The sequence below is a fragment of the Diadema antillarum genome, unplaced genomic scaffold, assembly GCF_040938485.1.
Source record: "Diadema antillarum isolate AM-2024a unplaced genomic scaffold, OU_Dant_1.0 seq00000942_RagTag, whole genome shotgun sequence".
In the NCBI taxonomy this organism is placed as follows: domain Eukaryota; kingdom Metazoa; phylum Echinodermata; class Echinoidea; order Diadematoida; family Diadematidae; genus Diadema; species Diadema antillarum.
In genome coordinates, this window is record NW_027271792.1 from 398,906 (window position 1) to 418,577 (window position 19,672).

At 37.4% G+C, this 19,672-nt stretch overlaps 1 protein-coding gene across 1 annotated transcript; it reads left to right on the top strand.

Moving 5' to 3' along the window:
- Positions 1-434: 434 nt before the first annotated feature.
- Positions 435-19,178, top strand: LOC139741653 (uncharacterized). Its single transcript, XM_071652233.1, has 14 exons — positions 435-734; positions 1,407-1,669; positions 3,178-3,266; positions 4,284-4,405; positions 5,049-5,191; positions 6,407-6,497; positions 10,628-10,769; positions 11,963-12,070; positions 12,402-12,479; positions 12,961-13,047; positions 13,644-13,779; positions 17,224-17,372; positions 18,662-18,781; positions 19,054-19,178. Exons 1-14 carry the CDS (start codon positions 511-513, stop codon positions 19,123-19,125), a joined length of 1,824 nt encoding a protein of 607 aa, XP_071508334.1. The 5' UTR covers positions 435-510; the 3' UTR covers positions 19,126-19,178.
- The last annotated feature ends 494 nt before the right edge of the window (positions 19,179-19,672 follow it).

A 19,672-nucleotide genomic window follows, 5' to 3' on the forward strand; every position in this document is an offset into this window, starting at 1 on the left:
GATCTAGAATAACTCAATCAAAATAATAAAAATTGTCGCCAATAGCGAAAAAGAAAAACCGACTTGGGGTAACGGTTGATTTCGGGAGAGTTATGCCAAGGGGAAAACCCCTTGACATCACCATTCTTTTGTACCAATCACTGGGCAGCGTGCACGAAAGCTTCCGGTACAGGTATCAACATGGAGCAGAAAGTACAGTAGCTCCATGGTATTAACGGTCAACTACTGAACCAAGCAGTCGACATGCTGCGAATTTGATCTACTCGTAATCTTATCTTTTACGTACTAACAATACACGGACGCGGTACTTGATACTTCCGGGTACTGTGGTGAAAATCGTTCGGCTACCAGTATCATACACATACAGACCCACATGCACATGCGTGTCATACTGCACACTGTGCGGGCACTCGTTCATGATACGTGATGCCACTAACACTCGACAGCTCCTGAGTCTCAGGCAGCATCAGTTGGAGATCTAATCATGTTGCTGTAGAATTTGACGTAGAGATGATAAACATGATGACAACCAGAGCCGTATTTGTCGAGGAACCGTCTCTGCATTTGCTCTGTCCAGTTTGCAAAAACTTGCTGTTTGAACCCGTAATCAGCGTGGAATGCGGTCATACATTTTGCAAACTATGCCTGCAAGTCAACGCGGAAGGGCTGGCTTCTCTCCCCGAGTGTCCTGTCGACCATAAGACGCTGCAAGGTACACGGAGTGTCCCGAACAGGTTCGTTGACAAGTGGTACATGGCCCATGTGGACATGGGCCATGGGTCATACGGTGGTTAAATCGTTTATATTGAGGCATGAAAAATCCAAGATGCTCCTCTAGTTAACTATCTAAATATTTTAGACCTGCCTTATTGTCACGCTCGAAGTTTTTCTTTTTCGTGATCATGACAAAAAGGACCAAGAAAAGTTTTTTTTTTGATTTTTTTTTTTTTTTTTTTTTTTTTTTTTTGTGAAGACAGTCTTATAAACCAGAGCGGCGAGACTCGAGTGCAAGCAAGAAGGTGAAGGAGCTTTCAAGTGTCTCGTCTAAGTTACATTTATAATGTCATTGAATTTTCATTTGCTGTTCTGAAACTAAAGTCTGGAGCTTCTTTTTTGGTTTAATAGCACAATTTCCTCAACCATAAAATGATTTGCAGACGTCAGACCCTGTATTGTGTGAAATTGAAGCAGGCAGGCCAGTATGCAGTAGCTAGTGTAGTAGTGTGAATTCTGTTGTTCACCGATACTACTAGTCTTGTCTGCTTGATATCCTTGGCTTTGCTAGATGTTAGATTATACAATATATATGGGACTATGGGCCAGCTGTCTCTAAGTGGTTTGTAGAAAATGAAATGAAATTATTTCAAGATTTGTCTCTGATCTTTGAAAATTCCTTTCATTTCCAGGTCCATTGAATCCCAGATAGATGAACTACAAATCTTCTGCAAGTGTGGCATCAAGAGACTGGACTCTCGCAATGATGTCATAGAAGACGAGACAGGCTGCCCAGAAATCATTCCTCTGGCATCGCTGAATAGCCATGATGAGACTTGTAGCTACATCAAGGTGGATTGTCCAAACAGCACCCTCTGTGGTAAGCACAGGAGGAAGGCGTTGGAAAGTCACCTCCTGGAATGCACACAGTATCCATGTCCCTACCAGGATCAAGGTAAGGAAGTCCCTCACTTGTGGTGGTAAAGTCAGGTCAAAACATAACCTGGAAATTTAGCTGAGCTGTCGGCGAGGATGATTTAGTTCTGAGTCGTGTGACCTCAAATCTCTAGACAAGTCGTCTACCACCTCCCGGTTCATGGTGCCTTTAACCACAGTCTCCTTTGGTCTTGGGGTGAGACACTCTTTACTATGTGACCCTCACATTTAAACCAAATGAGAAATGATTTGGTGTTATACTCTCATTTGAGTCAGAGTAATAGTGGTAAAGATATCAAATGTTCCACCAATCTTGACCAGTTTTTTTTCCTTTTTTTTTTTGACTACTAGTAGATCATTTTGGATTACATCATTGTAGCCACAGAAACCTCACAGCTGAAAATTGCGGAGGTGATTTTGTGTCATTGGGAGAAAGGATCGACTATAAAAAATGCATAGCAGAGCTTTAAATAGGATTAAATGAAAAATTCAGTGTTTTAGTTCATTGCAACTACCAGACCTGCTAGAAATATGGCACATGCTTACTTCTGTAGATGCAGTAAAGATAATTCAGGTAAATTAAAGGTTTACAAAATGCTAATTGTTGAAAAATTGATCCCCCCTCCTAAAATTTGTCTAAATGCCTAAATTTTAGATAATGTCAATTTTGATAGGTGTCTACTCATGTTATGGTAGAAAGAGAATCATGTTTTGATTAATGACCATCGCAATGCCATAGAGCCTTTGATATTGATTCAATTTCTAAAAATTTAGCAAGAAAACTAATATCATTTCATTTAATTTCATTTCAGTCTTTATTGTCCATATCATGGATATTTGTTTTGTTCACATGCTTTTTACAAAACAGAAAAATATACAATACGCAATAACATTGACAACATTCAAAAGACATATCACAAAGGTATCTTTTTGCCAACATTACAAAACAGAAAAACATTATATATCATCATCAATCATCATAATAACAAATTTTATAATTTGTAATTCGAATGAATACTAAACCTGCACTCCATTTGATGAACTTTAGCTGCAAATAATTCCAAATGAATGGCAAACCCACTTGAAATCAGCATTACCTATTGTTTAAGTCCACTCCTTAGATATTCCTCACTCTACGAAAAATGTCATACTTGAATCAACTCAGTCAGATATCACTATTTTGGCACACAAATAACATCATGCTAGTTGTGCTTTGTTGTGTTAATTCTATGTATTCTCAAGAATCAAGATCAAAGAAAAAATATTGAATCCTTGTCCGTGAACATTTGTCCAGATACTGAGCAATTGCAATATATTGGAATGCCATTACTTGTGTATCAGAATGTAAACTCATTGCATATATATGTGTTGCTCATACAGTACTTGTTTTTCCCTGTGGGACCACAATATTCTGCTAATAACTTTAATTTTACAAATTTTGAGAAAGCTACATGGTTTAAAAAAAGGAAGAAATCTCTTGAGTCATGATTGAGAAAGGATCTCACACAGCTTGTTTGATGATTTCAGGCTGCACATTCAGAGGAACAAAGCAGAAGGCAGAGGAACACAGTAAGACCTGCAGCTGTCGGATACCAGCCGAAAACATCCCATCTGTGGTGAGCTGGGCTTATAATCTCGAGATCTTCCTTACACTTACAAGAACACTTAGATGAGATATTGTCATGGTAGCTTAACTTGCATGTTTCAGTGATATTAATGTGACTAACAATAGACATGGCGAGGGAACATGCAAGTTATGCTGAGTCGAGGGAAAGGTGCATTCCAATGTGTTTTGTTAAACATATAAGCAATGATTGACAGATGAGGTCACAACAGGAATATTGGTTTGGAAGGATTTTTTGTGGGTGTATCCAAGTAATCTGAAGAAGAATAGAAGAAAAACAGAAGAAAAATTAGGATAGAAATATATGAAGTGTTTCTAGATATTTGTTGCACTGCAAAAATGATGTTGAGGGTATCAACACAAATCAACAGGCATTTGTATTTCAGGGAACCTTCAAAAGTCTGTTTTAATATAGTGTCTAATCTTACACCATGCTGTGCTGTGAGCAGTGAATGGGACAAGAACAGGAAGTAAAACTCGTTAAGAACCACAATGAAGTGATGAAATTATTCACACGCTGTTAGCACATTCTGTTCATGACTAGTACCAACTTTCAATGCAGTAGCAACAGCCTTTCAAACGATACTAGATCTGAAAGTGAAGAGTGTTTAAGGGGTTTTTAACTCATTGAGGACGGACAAGTTTCGCCCTAATACGCATTTTCCTTAGATACCTGCCTGAGTGTCCTCTGGACTCGTCTTCAACGAGTTAAGAAATGAAAAGGGACAAGTCTGTAAGACATACCTTATTACAATACTCTAAAGAAAAATAAATAAATAAATGTCCTAGAAAAACTGCAATAAAGTGCAATTTCGCATTCACTTTGATGATCCCAAACTTAAGAATAATGTAGAAGAAGAATTGCTTGAAAAACAACAACAACAACAACAAAACTTAAGATCGACTAGCTTGACACATTTCACCTATTTTGAGTTCTTATGTGAAATGAGGGTGTGCAACTTTCTGTTGGTCTTGTGATGCACGGTCACAAATGTTGATTTCCCATCAGGTTCTGGAATTGCAGAAGGAGAATGCTGAGCTAAAGATGCAAGTAGAGAGTCTGAATCACAAACTAACCGTCCTGGAGCAGTCACATGACACCCTCCTGTCACACATGAAGAAGCTTGAAGCGTAAGTTGGCTTCTTAGTCTTCCAGAGCTGGATAGCTTAGAAATAACACCACTTTGCAGGAAAAGAATACCATTATGATGAAGAATAAGTTTCAGTGGATATTAGTTTGTCATGTTTCCTTTAATCATCCTTTAAAGTATGGAGACCACTGCACGGAATTTACAAATTATTATTATTTGTCCCCCAGAAGTTATTTGTATCCTTCGCAAGCAATAATTATATAAGTTGTGCCCAAGTGCATTCTTTTTGCTTCAGTAAGGTTTACATTCCTAGTAGCTGACAAATTTGTATATCCCACAACAATTTAAAGATAACAAAGTCAAAGAAGAAAGAACTTGTAATAATATCCACCAAAAAGGGAATTATGGCAGAATATACTAAATATATGCATCACAATTCAAATTGATTTTAGAATGATAATTTAACACTAGTAACTAACATAATTTCTCTAAATTAGAAATTGAACATGATTAGGATTAGAAATGCTATGTTATGTTCATCAAACATAAAATCCAACAGAAAAAAAATCAGACATTAACATAAGTTTCATTGCTATGTAAGTCATAATGATCTGTAAACTTTCATAGATGAAACTTAGACATTGTCTTTCTTTTTTATTTTGGTGTTTGTCTGTCTACATCAGACAAATGCTTACAGTGAATGAAAGATTATCAGATAACAATACTCCCAGTGCATCACCGCCTCTCGGCCAAGACTTCCTATCCAGGAGCTTCTCGACAAGGTCTTTCCGTCAATCTCGCTCCGGCAGCACAGGCAGCATATCAAGTCAGTTTAACCCACTCACTCTCTAACTTCTTATAGAACTGGTGTAGCAAGCTATTTGCAGTAACAGTCTGTCGTATTGATTATACACATCACAAACTATGATATTTCAAATAATTAATCAACTTTTAATGTATTTCAAATCTTCTTTCTTTAGAAATTTGTCATAATGTAAAATATAGTTCAAATGGTAAGATGGTATGTGTAAACGGGATTAAGACACTGAATGAAAAATACACATAAACATGTATCATATTAAGTATGCAAAGTCTATAAGGCACAGGTTGACAGGTAGTGAAAAGGGGACGTCAAAATGACATTGATTTAAAATGGATTGTTCGTATACATGTTCTTGTGCTATGTGCATATTGCATTGAAACATAAAAAACAAAGAATATGCAAATGATGTTGATATAGGTTGGTTTTTGGCTGAGTCCATTAATTAAGAGAATGCAATTTTAAATCACAAAAACTGCAGTTACCATGGCAACAATACAAATGCTCAAAGCAGATTGATTTAACATGATTACTGTCATGGTAATCGGCATTATTGTAAGTTGTAGTTGTCAGTGCTGTAGGAAACCTGACATGGTTCTTTGATAAATTCTGAAATCATATGAGCCATGACGCGAGAAAAGAGCCCTTAGGGTATGAAATACCGAAAATGAGTTTTCACCGCCACATTGTAGAATGAACTCTGATGTATTTAGATTTGCAAACCGTTTCCTGAAATTCCACTCCTGAATGGCCCAATTATGACATTTGAAAGAGCATGTTTTGTCCAAATCCTGCCGCTTTTTGATGCGTCTATGCATGTGCGTGCTAGCTACTAGCTGATCTCATTTTGCGTGTATTGGTTTGTCAAACTTCCATGCTATTTTCTGGTGTTTGTGTGCGACAGCTCTGGGGGCCCTTTCCTCACGTCATGGCTTATATAGTTTTCACTTCTCAGGACTAAACTTATCGCAAGCATGTGCTCACTTTGAGCCACAGATTTCTGTAGTCTGATATGATTTCAGTAAAAGAATACAAAGTGTCATTCACTTTAGGCCTGTCAAGCTTACCTCTCCAATCACCATGAATACACCTTTTTTGAGAAATGAAGTGATTTGACATGTAATATTAAGTTGTAGCTTTATATGTAGCATCATTCTATCCCAAGTTCCATTCACGCTGTAATCAAAGATGTTTCTCATGGTTGGATACTGTCCTGTCTAGGTCTTCGAAACTCTTTGGAGTTTGCCTTCCCAAGCAACCGCTCTGATCACTGGCAGGTACCATTTGAGTTTAAATGCATCGGTACCCTCATGTGAGTATGATACAATGATACACGTGTATGTCAGTACAACTTAATATATTTCTTTTTCCACTCTATGTATGTGTACAATGTATGTAGTCACAAACCCCTGATGATTAAGATTTTAAAGTTATGTGGGTCACACATTTTCAAGGTATACTCTATAGTCTCTGTCTTGTTAACTGGTATCATTATCTGTTGTTATTGCTATTTCAATATGGTTTTAATTTTGGACCATATTGGTTAGTTGTAACATCTAAGATTTGCATATATTTTCAGGCCGTAAGCAAAACATTGTTATCATACATTTACTGGCCATTATCCTCTGGATAATGAGTTTGATGGTGATGCTTGTAAAGATAAATTATGACATGCTCCATTAAACTGCATATGGTTATTCTCAAAATGTGCTTTAGTCAGGACATATGGTATTCATGATACTTGATCTTTGATATTCAATTAAGATATTTGATTGTGGAAAGTTTTAACAACCATTAGTTTATCTCATATTTTTGCTGTGAGACACGAGGGAAGTATGACACATGGTATTAACCCGTTGAGGACAAGTCCGGAGAATACTCGGGCAAGTGTCTATGGGAAATGCATGTTGTAGCAAAATCAGCCTGTCCTCAACGGAAACTGAAACACCCAACACCGCCCGTCCATTTTTGTCGAGCCCACCGGAGGTGTGGGGAGACTAAGGGATCGCCTGCGGCGTCTGTCCGTCCGTCGTCCGTCCGTCCGTCGTCTGTCCGTAACGCTATAAAAACTTGAATAACTCTGTACTCTGCGCTTCAAGTTGAATCAAATTTGGAGGGAAGAGAGGTCATACAAAGTTTTACCTTTTACCAAGTATGAAGATCACCTCAAGGTTAAAGGTCACAGGCAGGGGCCAATGAACTTTTAGGGCCCAATGTTAAGTTTTTAGGGCGCGTTTCGTGTATGGCTTGTAACTTTTGATGTATCTGTCTGTTTGTGACCAAACTTGGATGGTAGATGTCCCTTGGGAAGTTGAAGGTTACCACAAGGTCAAAGGTCACAGACAGGGGTCAACGAACTTTTAGGGCCCAATGTTAAGTTTTTATGGCGCGTTTTGATTATGGCTCATAACTTCTGATCCCTTTGTTTGTGACCAAACGTGGATGGTAGATGTCCCTTGGGGAGGTGAAGGTCATCACAAGGTCAAAGGTCACATACAGAGGTCAACAAACTTTTAGGGCCCAACGTTAAGTTTTTATGGTGCGTTTTGGTTACGGCTCATAACTTTTGATCCCTTTATCTGTTTGTGACCAAACTTGGATGGTAGATGTCCCTTGGGGAGGTGAAGGTCATCACAAGGTCAAAGGTCACATACAGGGGTCAACGAACTTTTAGGGCCCAATGTTAAGTTTTTATGGCGCGTTTTGATTATGGCTCACAACTTTTGATTCCTTTCTCCGTTTGTGACCAAACTTGGATGGTAGATGTCCCTCGGGAAGGTGAAGGTCATCACAAGGTCAAAGGTCACAGACAGGGGTCAACAAACTTTTAGGACCCAATGTTAAGTTTTTAGGGCCCAATGTTAAGTTTTTAGGGCGCGTTTGATTGTGGCTCAGAACTTTTGATCCCTATATCCGTTTGTGACCAAACTTGAACGTTAGATGTCCCTTGGGGAATTAAAGGTCATCACAAGGTCAAAGGTCACAGAAAGGGGTGAACAAATTTTTAGGGCCCATTAAGTTTTTATGGCACGTTTCGATTATGGCTCATAGCTTTTGATCCCTTTGTCCGTTTGTGACCAAACTTGGATGGTAAATGTCTCTTATGGAGTTGAAGGTCACCACAAGGTCAAAGGTCATAGGCGGGTCAATGAACTTCTGGGAGTTAGAAAAATAATCATTTCTTGTATGTGAATGGGCGAGACACAATTTTGCACTTGCCTTGTTCTTTTTATGCCTCCGCCACGAAGTGGTGCCGGAGGCATTATGTTTTCGGGTTGTCTGTCCGTCCGTACGTACGTCCGTCCGCATTAGTTTACGCGATCACTTGAGTAATATTGACTGGAATTTTACCAAACTTGGTCCAAGTATAAAGTATGATAGGGCAATTACTTGATTAGATTTTGGGTGAAATCAGCCAATGGTCAAAGGTCAAGGTCAAATCATGAAATTGTATTTGTTTACGCGACAACTCAAGACTGGATTGAGCAAATTTCACCAAACTTTGTCCGAGTATGATGTATGATGGGACAATTAATGAGTATTTTTTTTTTGTGGAATCGGACAGAGGTCAAAGGTCAAAAATCAAGGTCAAATCCTAAAATTTATCTGTTTACGTGATAACTCCAAACTGGATGAAGCACCTTTCACCAAACTTGGTCCAAGGATGATGCATGATGGGGCAATTAGTTGAGTAGATTTTAGTGACATTGGCAAGAAGTCAAAGGTCAAAAGGTCAAGGTCAAATGCCAAAAAATGTTGCTATTTCCCCCATATCTATGCAATGCCCAAAGGTATTTTCTTGAAACTTAGTGTAGACATGAACTACTGGGCAAAGATTCTCCAGAGAGAGTTTCATGTCGTAAGGTCAAAGGTCAAAAGGTCAAAAGTTAGGTGAAAATGTTACAATTTCACTTTTCTCGCAAATGGTTCGATGTATTTTCATGGAACTTGGTACATACGCATGTACTGACTGGCAGGGATTATCTAGGGAATTTAGGGGTCATGGGTCAATAGTCAGGGGTCAAAGGTCAAGGTCAACTCCTCAAAATTTTGCTATTTCCCTCATATACTAGTAATGCAATGCTTGCATTATTAGTTTTAAAACTTAATATGTACATGTATTACCTAATGGAGATTCTCTGGGAAATTTCCAGCCAGAAGGTCAAAGGTTAAGGGTCAAAGGCCAGGTTTAAATGCAAAAAAAGAAATTCTATGTTGTACTGTAATTACACTCTTTCTTCATACCTTGAGAATTACTCACTGCTTAAACTTATAAAAGGGTCAGTCAGAAGTCAAGTAAAAATCCTCAATTCCCCAAATATGTGTAACTGCACTCTTAGACATTTATAGCAAACCCAGTTCAAGGAAAGTGAACATTCAAGATATTTCTGACAAACCTGTCATTTCAATATTTTGCCAGTTATGTGAAACTGTCATCACACATTGTGAAGACATTGTACTATACACCTATTGGGAGAATCATGCATTATGGCGGAGGCATCAGTCCCCGTAGAGACATTTCTGGTTTTAAATAGTTTCATGCTCTATCATTTTTTGTTTTCATATTAAAGAGGTCAAAGGTCAGCAAATGTATGTCAGAATTACTCCTTTGACTCACCATTATCTAGACTTTCAAATAAACATAACTTATAACAGTCTAAACTAAACATGCAGTGAGCTATTTTACATCATTTAGAAAGTTGTACCTTCCAGGGAACCATAGGCCATTATGTAGAGAATCTTCAGTTGCTAAAGGGTTAATGTACATTTGTTAAAGGGGAAGAATGTAGTACTTAGTATTTAGAGAGATGATAATCAGCCATACTACATGTCAATACCACTATCAGTGTCCACTCCTTCATGACAACATGGGCTGGAATATTCTCAAAGGATAGATCAGGGTTGACAGCAAGAGACTATTTAAGCAGGGAGGGCCTCAAAATGAGATATAAGTTGAAGCGATTTAGGTTGAATCCCTAAAAGTGTTATAAAAAAGAGTTATATTTGTAAAAGAGTTATATTTGTAAAATTGTATTAAATGATTATTAAAGGGATGAAGGAAAAATTAATTCAGCAAAGCAAATTCCAGGCAAACACAACAACATACCAGACAGGCATGTCCACAAAGTTTAGATGGTTAGAGCAAGTTTATCTCTCAGTTGCCATTAACCCGTTGAGGACGAGTCCAGAGTATACTCAGGCAGAAATCTATGGGAAATGTGTGTTGCAGCAAAATTAAACCATCCTCAGCGGGTCAATGCTGGATCTGTATTATGACATATGTGCATGGCTCAATCTTTTTCTTTTCTATCATGTCTGCCTGTCAGATATGTAATGCATATTAATAAGTGACTTTAAACCAGTCATTTGCATATTCATGACAAACTTAACACAAAGGTCCAATCTTGTAATGGAATGATTCTCGCCCACTCTTGTCAATAGGGGTCACAGTAGTGTCATCCACTGCATTGCTATCCATGGACACAAGGTGTACAGCAGTGGTGGTGACTGTCATATCAAGGTATGGGACATTGAGAAATTGAGCAAAGGCTGTATACAGATCATGCAGGGACACACAGACACGGTGAGTTCACACTATGAAAACTATCCTGTGACTGATGGTACACCACAAACTACAGTACTGTAAAAGTGGATATTTTCACGTGAGTAATTTTTCGCTCTCGGCCAGGTAATATTGATTTCGCTTGTTTTTAATTCCGCGGAATCAAGACATTAACTACTTGAACACATGGCGTGCAAAAATATTTGCGTGCTTTTATTTTTCGCGCTGGCATCTGTTTGCGCGAAATGCGCGAAAATTTCAACACCGCGAAAATTTACACTTTTACAGTATGTTAGTTTTTTCCGAGTGGCACCACGTGCATCTTGTAGGTTGTAACCTTCGGTTGAGAAGCATCGTTTTTTTTTCTTCTCCTTTCCATTTGGAATGCGATATGATCTCCAAAGTTTCTCTGGTCTTGTCATATCAGATATGTACTCATGTCTTTGTACTGGATCATGTGGTAAATGCTGTTTCTCCGGCCTATCATTTCTACCCAGTAAATCGTGTAGCCAGCTCTAGTCAATGTAGTCTGCTAGTAGAATACCTAAAATGCAGAAATTGAGACTGTTCAGATTGGTTTTCATGCAACATATTTCACTGTGCTTCTTTTTGGTAGAACTATGCATGACAATTCCTGTTGACTGTTCATTTTTTAGAATTCCATCATGTGATTTGTAGTGAATGGGACAATCTTGGCTACATTTAATATGTTTGAGGAATTTGGAGGGTTGCCATAGTGGTAGTGAAGAGCCCATTTTGCTGGGCTAACTTCATCTATCCCCTTTATGTTGCTATTCATATTTTGTGCTATGTAGGCATGTGCCACTATCCATTTGAGTATACTTTGTGATAACACAGTGATACACAGGTTTCTAGCAGAATGATCTAGAGGTATTTTGCACTTAGAAATACATACGTACTGAAATTTAAAGCTGGTGAAATTTCATTTGTGTGTATTTTACAATCAACTCTTTACCCAAATCATGTTTTGTTTTGTTGTTGCTTTATTTTGGAAATGTATCAGGTTGAATCCTCATGTCCTATTTCTGACAAAATTGACTCCATCAGGACATTGGAAGGGTAATCTTCTTCCATTTTTGGCTGGTTAACCCAAAGGAGGGGATCAGCTAAGATATACAATCCAAGTGTGTTTACCCTTTGTTTCAGTCGCTGGTCAAAGGTTATTAAAAACTATCATTCTCTCCTGTTCTCAGGTCTACACCCTGGTCGCTTCCCCTGACTACCTCTATAGTGCCGGTGAGGACAGAACTATTCGTATGTGGAAGTATGACACTGCAGGCACGGAATACAAATGTCGAAATGTAAGTCTGAGATATCATTCAATATGTAGCATTGTAGTGGTTTATGATGTACATCTGTAAGCTTTGCTTTACATTACCCATAATAAGCTTCCATTCTTGTTTTTATTATTTAAGAGTGTTCTCCCAATAACTACAGGTATAGTTTTGTTAGGAGACTACATAGCACACAAAGGCATCTAAATAGATTTAATATTATAGTCTTATGTTTCTTTTAGTAGTGTTTGAATGTCCCTGTCATGGAAAGTAAGTAATTTGTGATGCATATATTATGCTAAATTATCATATCAAGTTTTGTTAATTTTCTACCCATATTTTGTTCATTTGTTGACAGGATGCCCATAGCAAACCTGTTTGTGCCCTACTGCAAGCTGGAGATTACGTCTTTTCATCATCGCAGGCATCCATCAAAGTAACCACATTTGAAATAAATGTCTTCACTGCAATTAATATCTGATGGGAAGTATTGCATTCTTACTGTAATTTCTGTGGATAAGTGATCTTACAAAGTTGTAAATATATCTAAATGTGCTGATTTCATGTCAATGCAACATGTGCTACCTTGATCCCAGTATGCCGATTTAATTAGCTAGTCATTACTGGTAATGCTAATGTTCATGGAACTTACATGTACTGTTTTGGCTAATCAGAATAATTTGACATATGTGAGAAAATTACTGCAAGCATATTGGAAAGTTTAGGGCATGAATGATCTTCTATGAGAGCCTTGTTATGAATATCTAGCATTCGTCAGTTAAACAGAAAAATAAATCCTATATGGATACCTCCATATCTAATGATATTAATGACCCTCTTTGACAGGTTTGTACACAGTATGAATAGTGTTTGTGGCCCTGAGAAAATCACTCATGTCATCCATGGTTTCTCCCTAGGTCTGGTTAGCTGATAGTCTTGATCTAGTCCACACCATTACTGGCCTACATGACTGGGTCCGAGCTCTGGCAGTTGACTCCAAGATGGTAATTAACTCTACGTCTTCCCTTGGTTCACTTCTTTACTCCTTTTCCTCCATATCTTGTTGGTATTTGCTCTTCATATTACTCCTGTCTACTAAGAAAGGGCTAATAAGATGCTTAATGGCAGATTGTTATATGATGATTGTTATTTAGAGTCCTTTGCAGATAAAAGTATCTTGACATACAGTATATTATGTTTGAAATACATGTAGTTCCTCACATTGAACCATCAGGGGGGCATTTCATGAAGCATTTTGGTCGGATAGTTTTCTGACAAACTGTTACAAGCTACTGAAATCCTTGCATATGATTGGCTGAGGGCAAATTTGTCGGACAAAATGCTTCATGAAATGCCCCCCAGGAATCTTTAAATCAGTGGGCAATTTTTCTATGATTTGAGTTCTCTAAATAGTTAAATAGAGTGCTTCCCGTGCCTTAGGATTGGAAAGGTTGACAATCTGTTGTCAGGAGTCTCTGTAGCTGATTTTTTTTTTTTTTTTCTTTGGGGGGGGGGGGGGGGTTGTAATTGTCCGCAATATTTTCATTTGTAAAAAAATGCAATGTCTCACACTGTGAAATATTACTTGTCTGATTGGCAGGAGAGATTGTATAGTGGCTCCCACAATTCTCTCAGTGTGTGGGACATCAAACCTCCATTTGCTCTGAAAAGGAAACTTGACCACACCTATGGGACCATTTACTCCATTGCTATCACCCCTCAATACGTCCTCCTTGGTAAGTTACCACTAAACATTCAGTATCACCACAGCATTTACACCTATGTAGAATGTAGTGAAGTTTTATTTTCTATGCTGGCGAGCTCCTTACCAAAATTGGAAGTTAATGGACCTAAACACGGCAATGAAATGGAAAATATTTCAGAGTTTACCTACATTGTATTTTATTGAGAAGCTCTATCACCTGTTGTACACTACCAAGTAATGGCTATGAAAGTTGATGATATATGAAGTTTTTATTCATATTCATGTGAAGTTACTCCCAAAGTGTGCAAGTTCTGCATAGTAAGATTCTTAACTACTTGGTGTACTACAAAACATCTGAGACTAGAGCAACAAATTGCCTATCTGTTAATTCATTCAAGGCTAAAAATGAACACCTTCACTATCTTACAAGAATCAATTCTTTCTGAAATCTGTTATCCTTAGTGAATGAACATGTGTCTTGTTACTTCTCATGCAGTAAATATCGGTCATCTATAATATGGCTTCACTTACACCTCAGAAATCCCCTCACCGTTTGTTTTACATCATGCCTCCACTGAGTAATCTACACACATTCATTGATGACATACTTCCAACCCCCTCTCTGGATTGTATTGTTATCATGTTTTCCAGTTGTAGCAAATAATCAGGTAGCCAGTGATTCTCCTGTATGATGTACCACCTCCTAAGAAGTTCAACATTTTTGGGACAAACTGTGAATCAGCCACATTTTTATTCAGAGCCTTGTTTTTTTCTTTAACCTTTTTTTTGGGTTCATATTTTTTGTAAGGGTGAAGTTTTTTGGTTAATACTATTTTCCCCTCTCTCTCCCTCTCTTTAAATTTGGGAGTATGTAGCTGAAACTAACAAGAATCAGTATTGTTAAGACAACTGATGTAGGTCAGTGAGATACTGGAGTTAATTATGCTCTTACAAAGATATAAACTTTGATGGACAATTGCATTGTGTTCACCATATATTCAAGATGTTCTGTTCATGAAATATTTCTTTGAGCCTGAGAATTTTGAAAATTAATGTAAAAGATTCTGAAGACTTGAATTAGTTTATTGCATTTTATCTATTTCCTTGCCCTTCACTACTAATGCAAACATTTCCTTATATCTGTTTCACTTAAAGCATTGTAACCTTACTAACATGCTGTTACATGCACACTACCTGTCTTTGTTCTTTAAATTCCAACTATTACCATCCCTGCCAATGTCACTTTCTGCATTGCAGATTATTAAAGTGGGTGTTGACTTTGTTTCATGTCTTATACCTCCAGGCTGTGTTTGTTCAAAGTATGGTTGTGAAAGACAAATCAATCAAGATGGTATTTCTTTGCTGTCCACTACTTTCAGGATAAAATTAGATTTGCATAAAAAAAAAGCCAACAAATTATGAATTTAGCTGTGGAGAAATATAAAGATTTTAGCCACAACAACAACAACAAATGAATGTTGACTCCCTTGACTTTTTCTTGTTAATTGTGAAGTGTGTTATACCTACATGACCAGTTTTATGAAAGATATAAGTAAATATTGAATCAAGGAAATATGAACTTATTTTCCCCACATGAATTTCTGTGGCAGTAATTACTATTTGAAGGGGGGATAGAGACAGAAAAGAAAGCTTTAGAAATCATGGTTGATGCTCTTTGTACACACTTTTTTGAAAATGGCCTATCTTGCTTTCGCCCTGCTCTCACACAGGTACATACAATCAAAATGTTCAGGTGTTTGAAGCTGACTCTTTTGCACATGTGCAGACACTAACTGGGCACATCGGGATTGTTAATGGCATTCGCACCAGTCCCGCTGGCCAGTTTGCAGTCACTTGTTGCTATGACGGCAAAACGAGGGTAAATCAAAATGGTGGAAGAGATTTGTTGTGATGGACTGTCTGAAAAGAAAAATAAGTGCAGGAAAAAGAAAAGCTGAAAATTGCTCACTTCCAAACCTGCAACCTTAAACAGAGGAATTTTATCATAAAAAATTTGCATGATATGCACTCAGATTGACTATTCTACGTATCATCTGACACTTTGCAATTTGTATCTGCAAGACATGCAGAAAATTCATGGCCTTCATTCCTAATGGTGACATCAGATACACAAATTCATTTTATGTTGTCATCATTCATTTCAAACTTCATTCAGATGACCTCTCATCACCAATAATGCAAAAAATTCCCAACTGTGCCAATCTTAATTCTTGCATCAGTCCCATTTGACTTTGTTTAAATTTGGATACAACTGTCCAGTAATCTGTCTTCATGTTAAATTCTTTTCTTACTGCTGGCTTGCTGTAGCCAAAGATAATCAAGCCATTGTCAATTTAAATCATGCATGCATTCTTTGTTTATATCTTTAACATGGGGCAAAGGTTTCTGTTTTATTTCAAATTCTGGCTATTTCTTATTTATTAGAACAAAAGAAAACAAAAAAATTGTTACTTTTGTTTTTCAATTTAGATTGCCAGTTTTCTATTCATGCTTTTCACCTGGTTTTGTTATGAAGTGGAATAGCCTGTAAAGTTTGGTATGCCATCCTGTAACTTTCTTTGCCCCACCATAAATCACCTCAGTGCATCAATACTCTGCTAGAGTTTGAGGAACATGTAAAAAAATGAGTTTTATACTTGCATTAAATCGGAGCTGTGCACAAGACAGGATTTCGTTTGAATCATTAATTGACATGTTGGATATGAATCACCTATTTTCTGATGTTTGGTAAGAGGTTGCTTTGTAGGGGTACCCCGTGGACATCTGATGTCCCTGTAAAAGGCCTGGAAATGAGAATCCTTTCATCACCTCAAACATTCTTGCATGTAGCTATCTGTGTTTAAAAGGTGTTGGGATATTATGATTTCATTTTGTGCGTTTATCAGAAATTTCATATACAACTTGACAAGAAATGAAATCAAGAAATTGCACTTTTACCCCCATATAAGTGATTTACAGCTTTGTACAAATATCTTGCACTTATTATTTCTTTTCAGTTGTTCATTCCATGAATTTAATTTTTTAATCTTTATTTACATTTGTATAAAGTGATGATTGCCTTGCTTAATGTTGTTTCACTCCTACATGGCCAAAGCTGTCATTCTAGTCAAAGTGCCTTTCTGTTATTTCTGTAGTACTCCTTCAAAGAACTAATCTTAAGTGCTAAGGCACTGGAGAATTATTTCGGATGATTGCCTTTGCAAACTCTCTGGAAGGTAGCTAGCCTTTCAGCACAAAACCCCAGAATAACATCATTACCTATCTTTATTCATCAAACGTAATGAATTTAAACCAAATTATGAATAGTAGTACACTGTTAGCAAGGCTTGATGGAGTGAGAAAACAGAATGGCATGGCATGATTCAGCTGTCTTTCACCTGTAAGTAGTGAGTAGATGGTGTGAACCTCCTCCCTCTCCTTGCATGTCTTTCCTCCATTATCCCAAACCATGCAGGGACCTACAGCCAGAAATTACAGGTTCTGGACCTAGAGACATTCGTTCATGTCAAGGAACTTGGAGGTCAAATAGGTGTTATAACATCCCTTGCTGTAAGCCCTGATGGCCAGTTTGTAATCAGTGGAGCATACGACAACACAGCCATGGTATTCACCAACTAAACAATCTCAGGACAGGGAACAGTAGATAAAAAAATAATTTGTTTTGATACACATTGGAAAGTACCTCTTTGTGAGGTGAAGTGGCAATAGTCAAACAATTTTGTTCAGTAGTGTTGCACTACCATTCTATTTCTCAGTCACTAGCCTTAGCTTTCACATTTACCTAGAAAGGCTATATTGACAGTGATTTTCTTTGATAAGTATTAGTGTTCACCAATTCTGGACAAAGCATTTTGTATAAAGTTTATGATTGTCTTTGTTTTCTGTTCTGAAAACAGAGACACAGAAATTGTGTTTATTCACCTGCATGTGAATAAGACATCCATATGACTTCTTACATATGTAATTGACGTGAGGTGAGAGATCCAAGTGACTAGAAATTACTCAAATTTATAGAAGCATGGAAGATGCTGTCATATGATTTGAATTTAGAAGCTAGAGACACCAAACATCTTGGGCAGAGTTCAGTTTGTAAGTTCTGTTGTAATGGAGATAAAGAAATTACTTTATTGCACTCAATTTATTATTTTGATGCATGTGTGAATCAGTTTGGCAATGCACACTTTTGTAAAGAATTTGTGAGATAGTGGCCTTCATGGGGTAATTTTGTAGATTCTGGCAGTTTTAAATATCAACAGACTTAAAAGCTGACGCCCCTTTCAACTCCATTTTGTCGACTTATTGGTCAGCACATGCATAATTCAACAGATTTCTCCACACTAATTTAAGGAGACTTACACAAGGCATACTGTACATTATACATTTACAATTCAGCTCTTAAAAATGAAAAGGGGATATGAGAATTCAACACATTTTCATTTTTCTAGCTTAATAAAAGAGCACTTGACTTGGGTCTTTTAGAAGGAATAGCATTACCATTAAGACATGCCAGCAACAGGTTTAAGGAGTGTGAAGTTTTTATGAAAAGTGAGATCTTGTGGAATTCTCTTTTTATTTTCTTTATTTGGTTTTCCTAATGTGACACCACAAACTTTTGTAGTCTTCTTATCTAGTGACATCAAAACTTTAAAAATTCATAACTTTTTAACAAATTGTTTAATTGTCTTTAAACTTCACTGATGTGCTCTACCAGTATTTATGTGTGAATTGCCCTTTAAACCCAAGAACACAGCCAAAAATAATATTGAAAGTGAATTCTTCTCTTTTAATATGCGGACACAAGTATGTAATATGGCAAGAATTTGATTTGAAAATGTCGGTTTTACCATACATGATGAATGGTGACCTATGACCTATGACCTCTCTACCAATAGATTTTCAATCTGGAGAACTTCCTAAGTCTACAAGTCCTGTCCAGACACCAGGGTAGCGTCAATGCCATTGCTCTCCGTAATGGTCTCCTGTTTACTGGCTCTGAGGACAAAGATATCAAAGTGAGTTTGGCTTCTTTCATCTTACCACCCTAAGTATGTTTTGTCAGCTTACCCTTAACTAAACACATCTATTTCTGCAGAGTACTTTGTGACTATGCACTGGGTAAGATATTTTTTATCATTATGTTGAATATGTGGGCAAATAGCCATATACTGTATTTTGTTGCCGACAGACCACTCAGTGAAGTTTGTTGGAGGGTATGCTGTCCATGTAACGAAGTAATTTAGTTGACTTTGATGTTATATTTGTTTTCTCACCCTGTTATGTATAGATTTTCAAGTACTTCAAGTCAATCACGTACAGCAGCTATGGCATTCATATCACACCTGGCAAAGACACATGAAAGATGTGAGGATTGATCTCCATGGTGATGGATCTCCATGGCGATGGATCTCCATGGCGATGGATCTCCCAGGACATTATCTTCCCAAGGCACTGTCTCCACCCAAGTCATTCATCTTGTCTGTCACATCTTGGCCTTGTTTGAATGCTAGATGGAAATGACATCTGATCAAATAACCGAGTGTTCTCCATTAATCTCAATCACCTTGGTAGGTTGAAGTAGACTGATTACTCTTGTATGAGATGGTGAAAACTGTTTAATAAGGATGACAGGTTGTTTTCCTTGACCTCGGCTCACATGACCCTTAATTAGCTGAGCACAGATACAATGAGGTAGATTCTCAGCTGTGCCTTCATGGGTCCACGCCATTCACTAAGGTTTTCTTTAATCCTCTGAGGAAATCACAATATGAAGGTTGAAGTTGGTTTGAATGAGATTCCCTGAGAAATTGGTGCTCATTTGCAAAAATTATAATTTTTGTGCATTCTTCAAGATTTTCACCAGTGTTTGAGGCAGTGACTATGGTGACTTGATACATGTATTTATT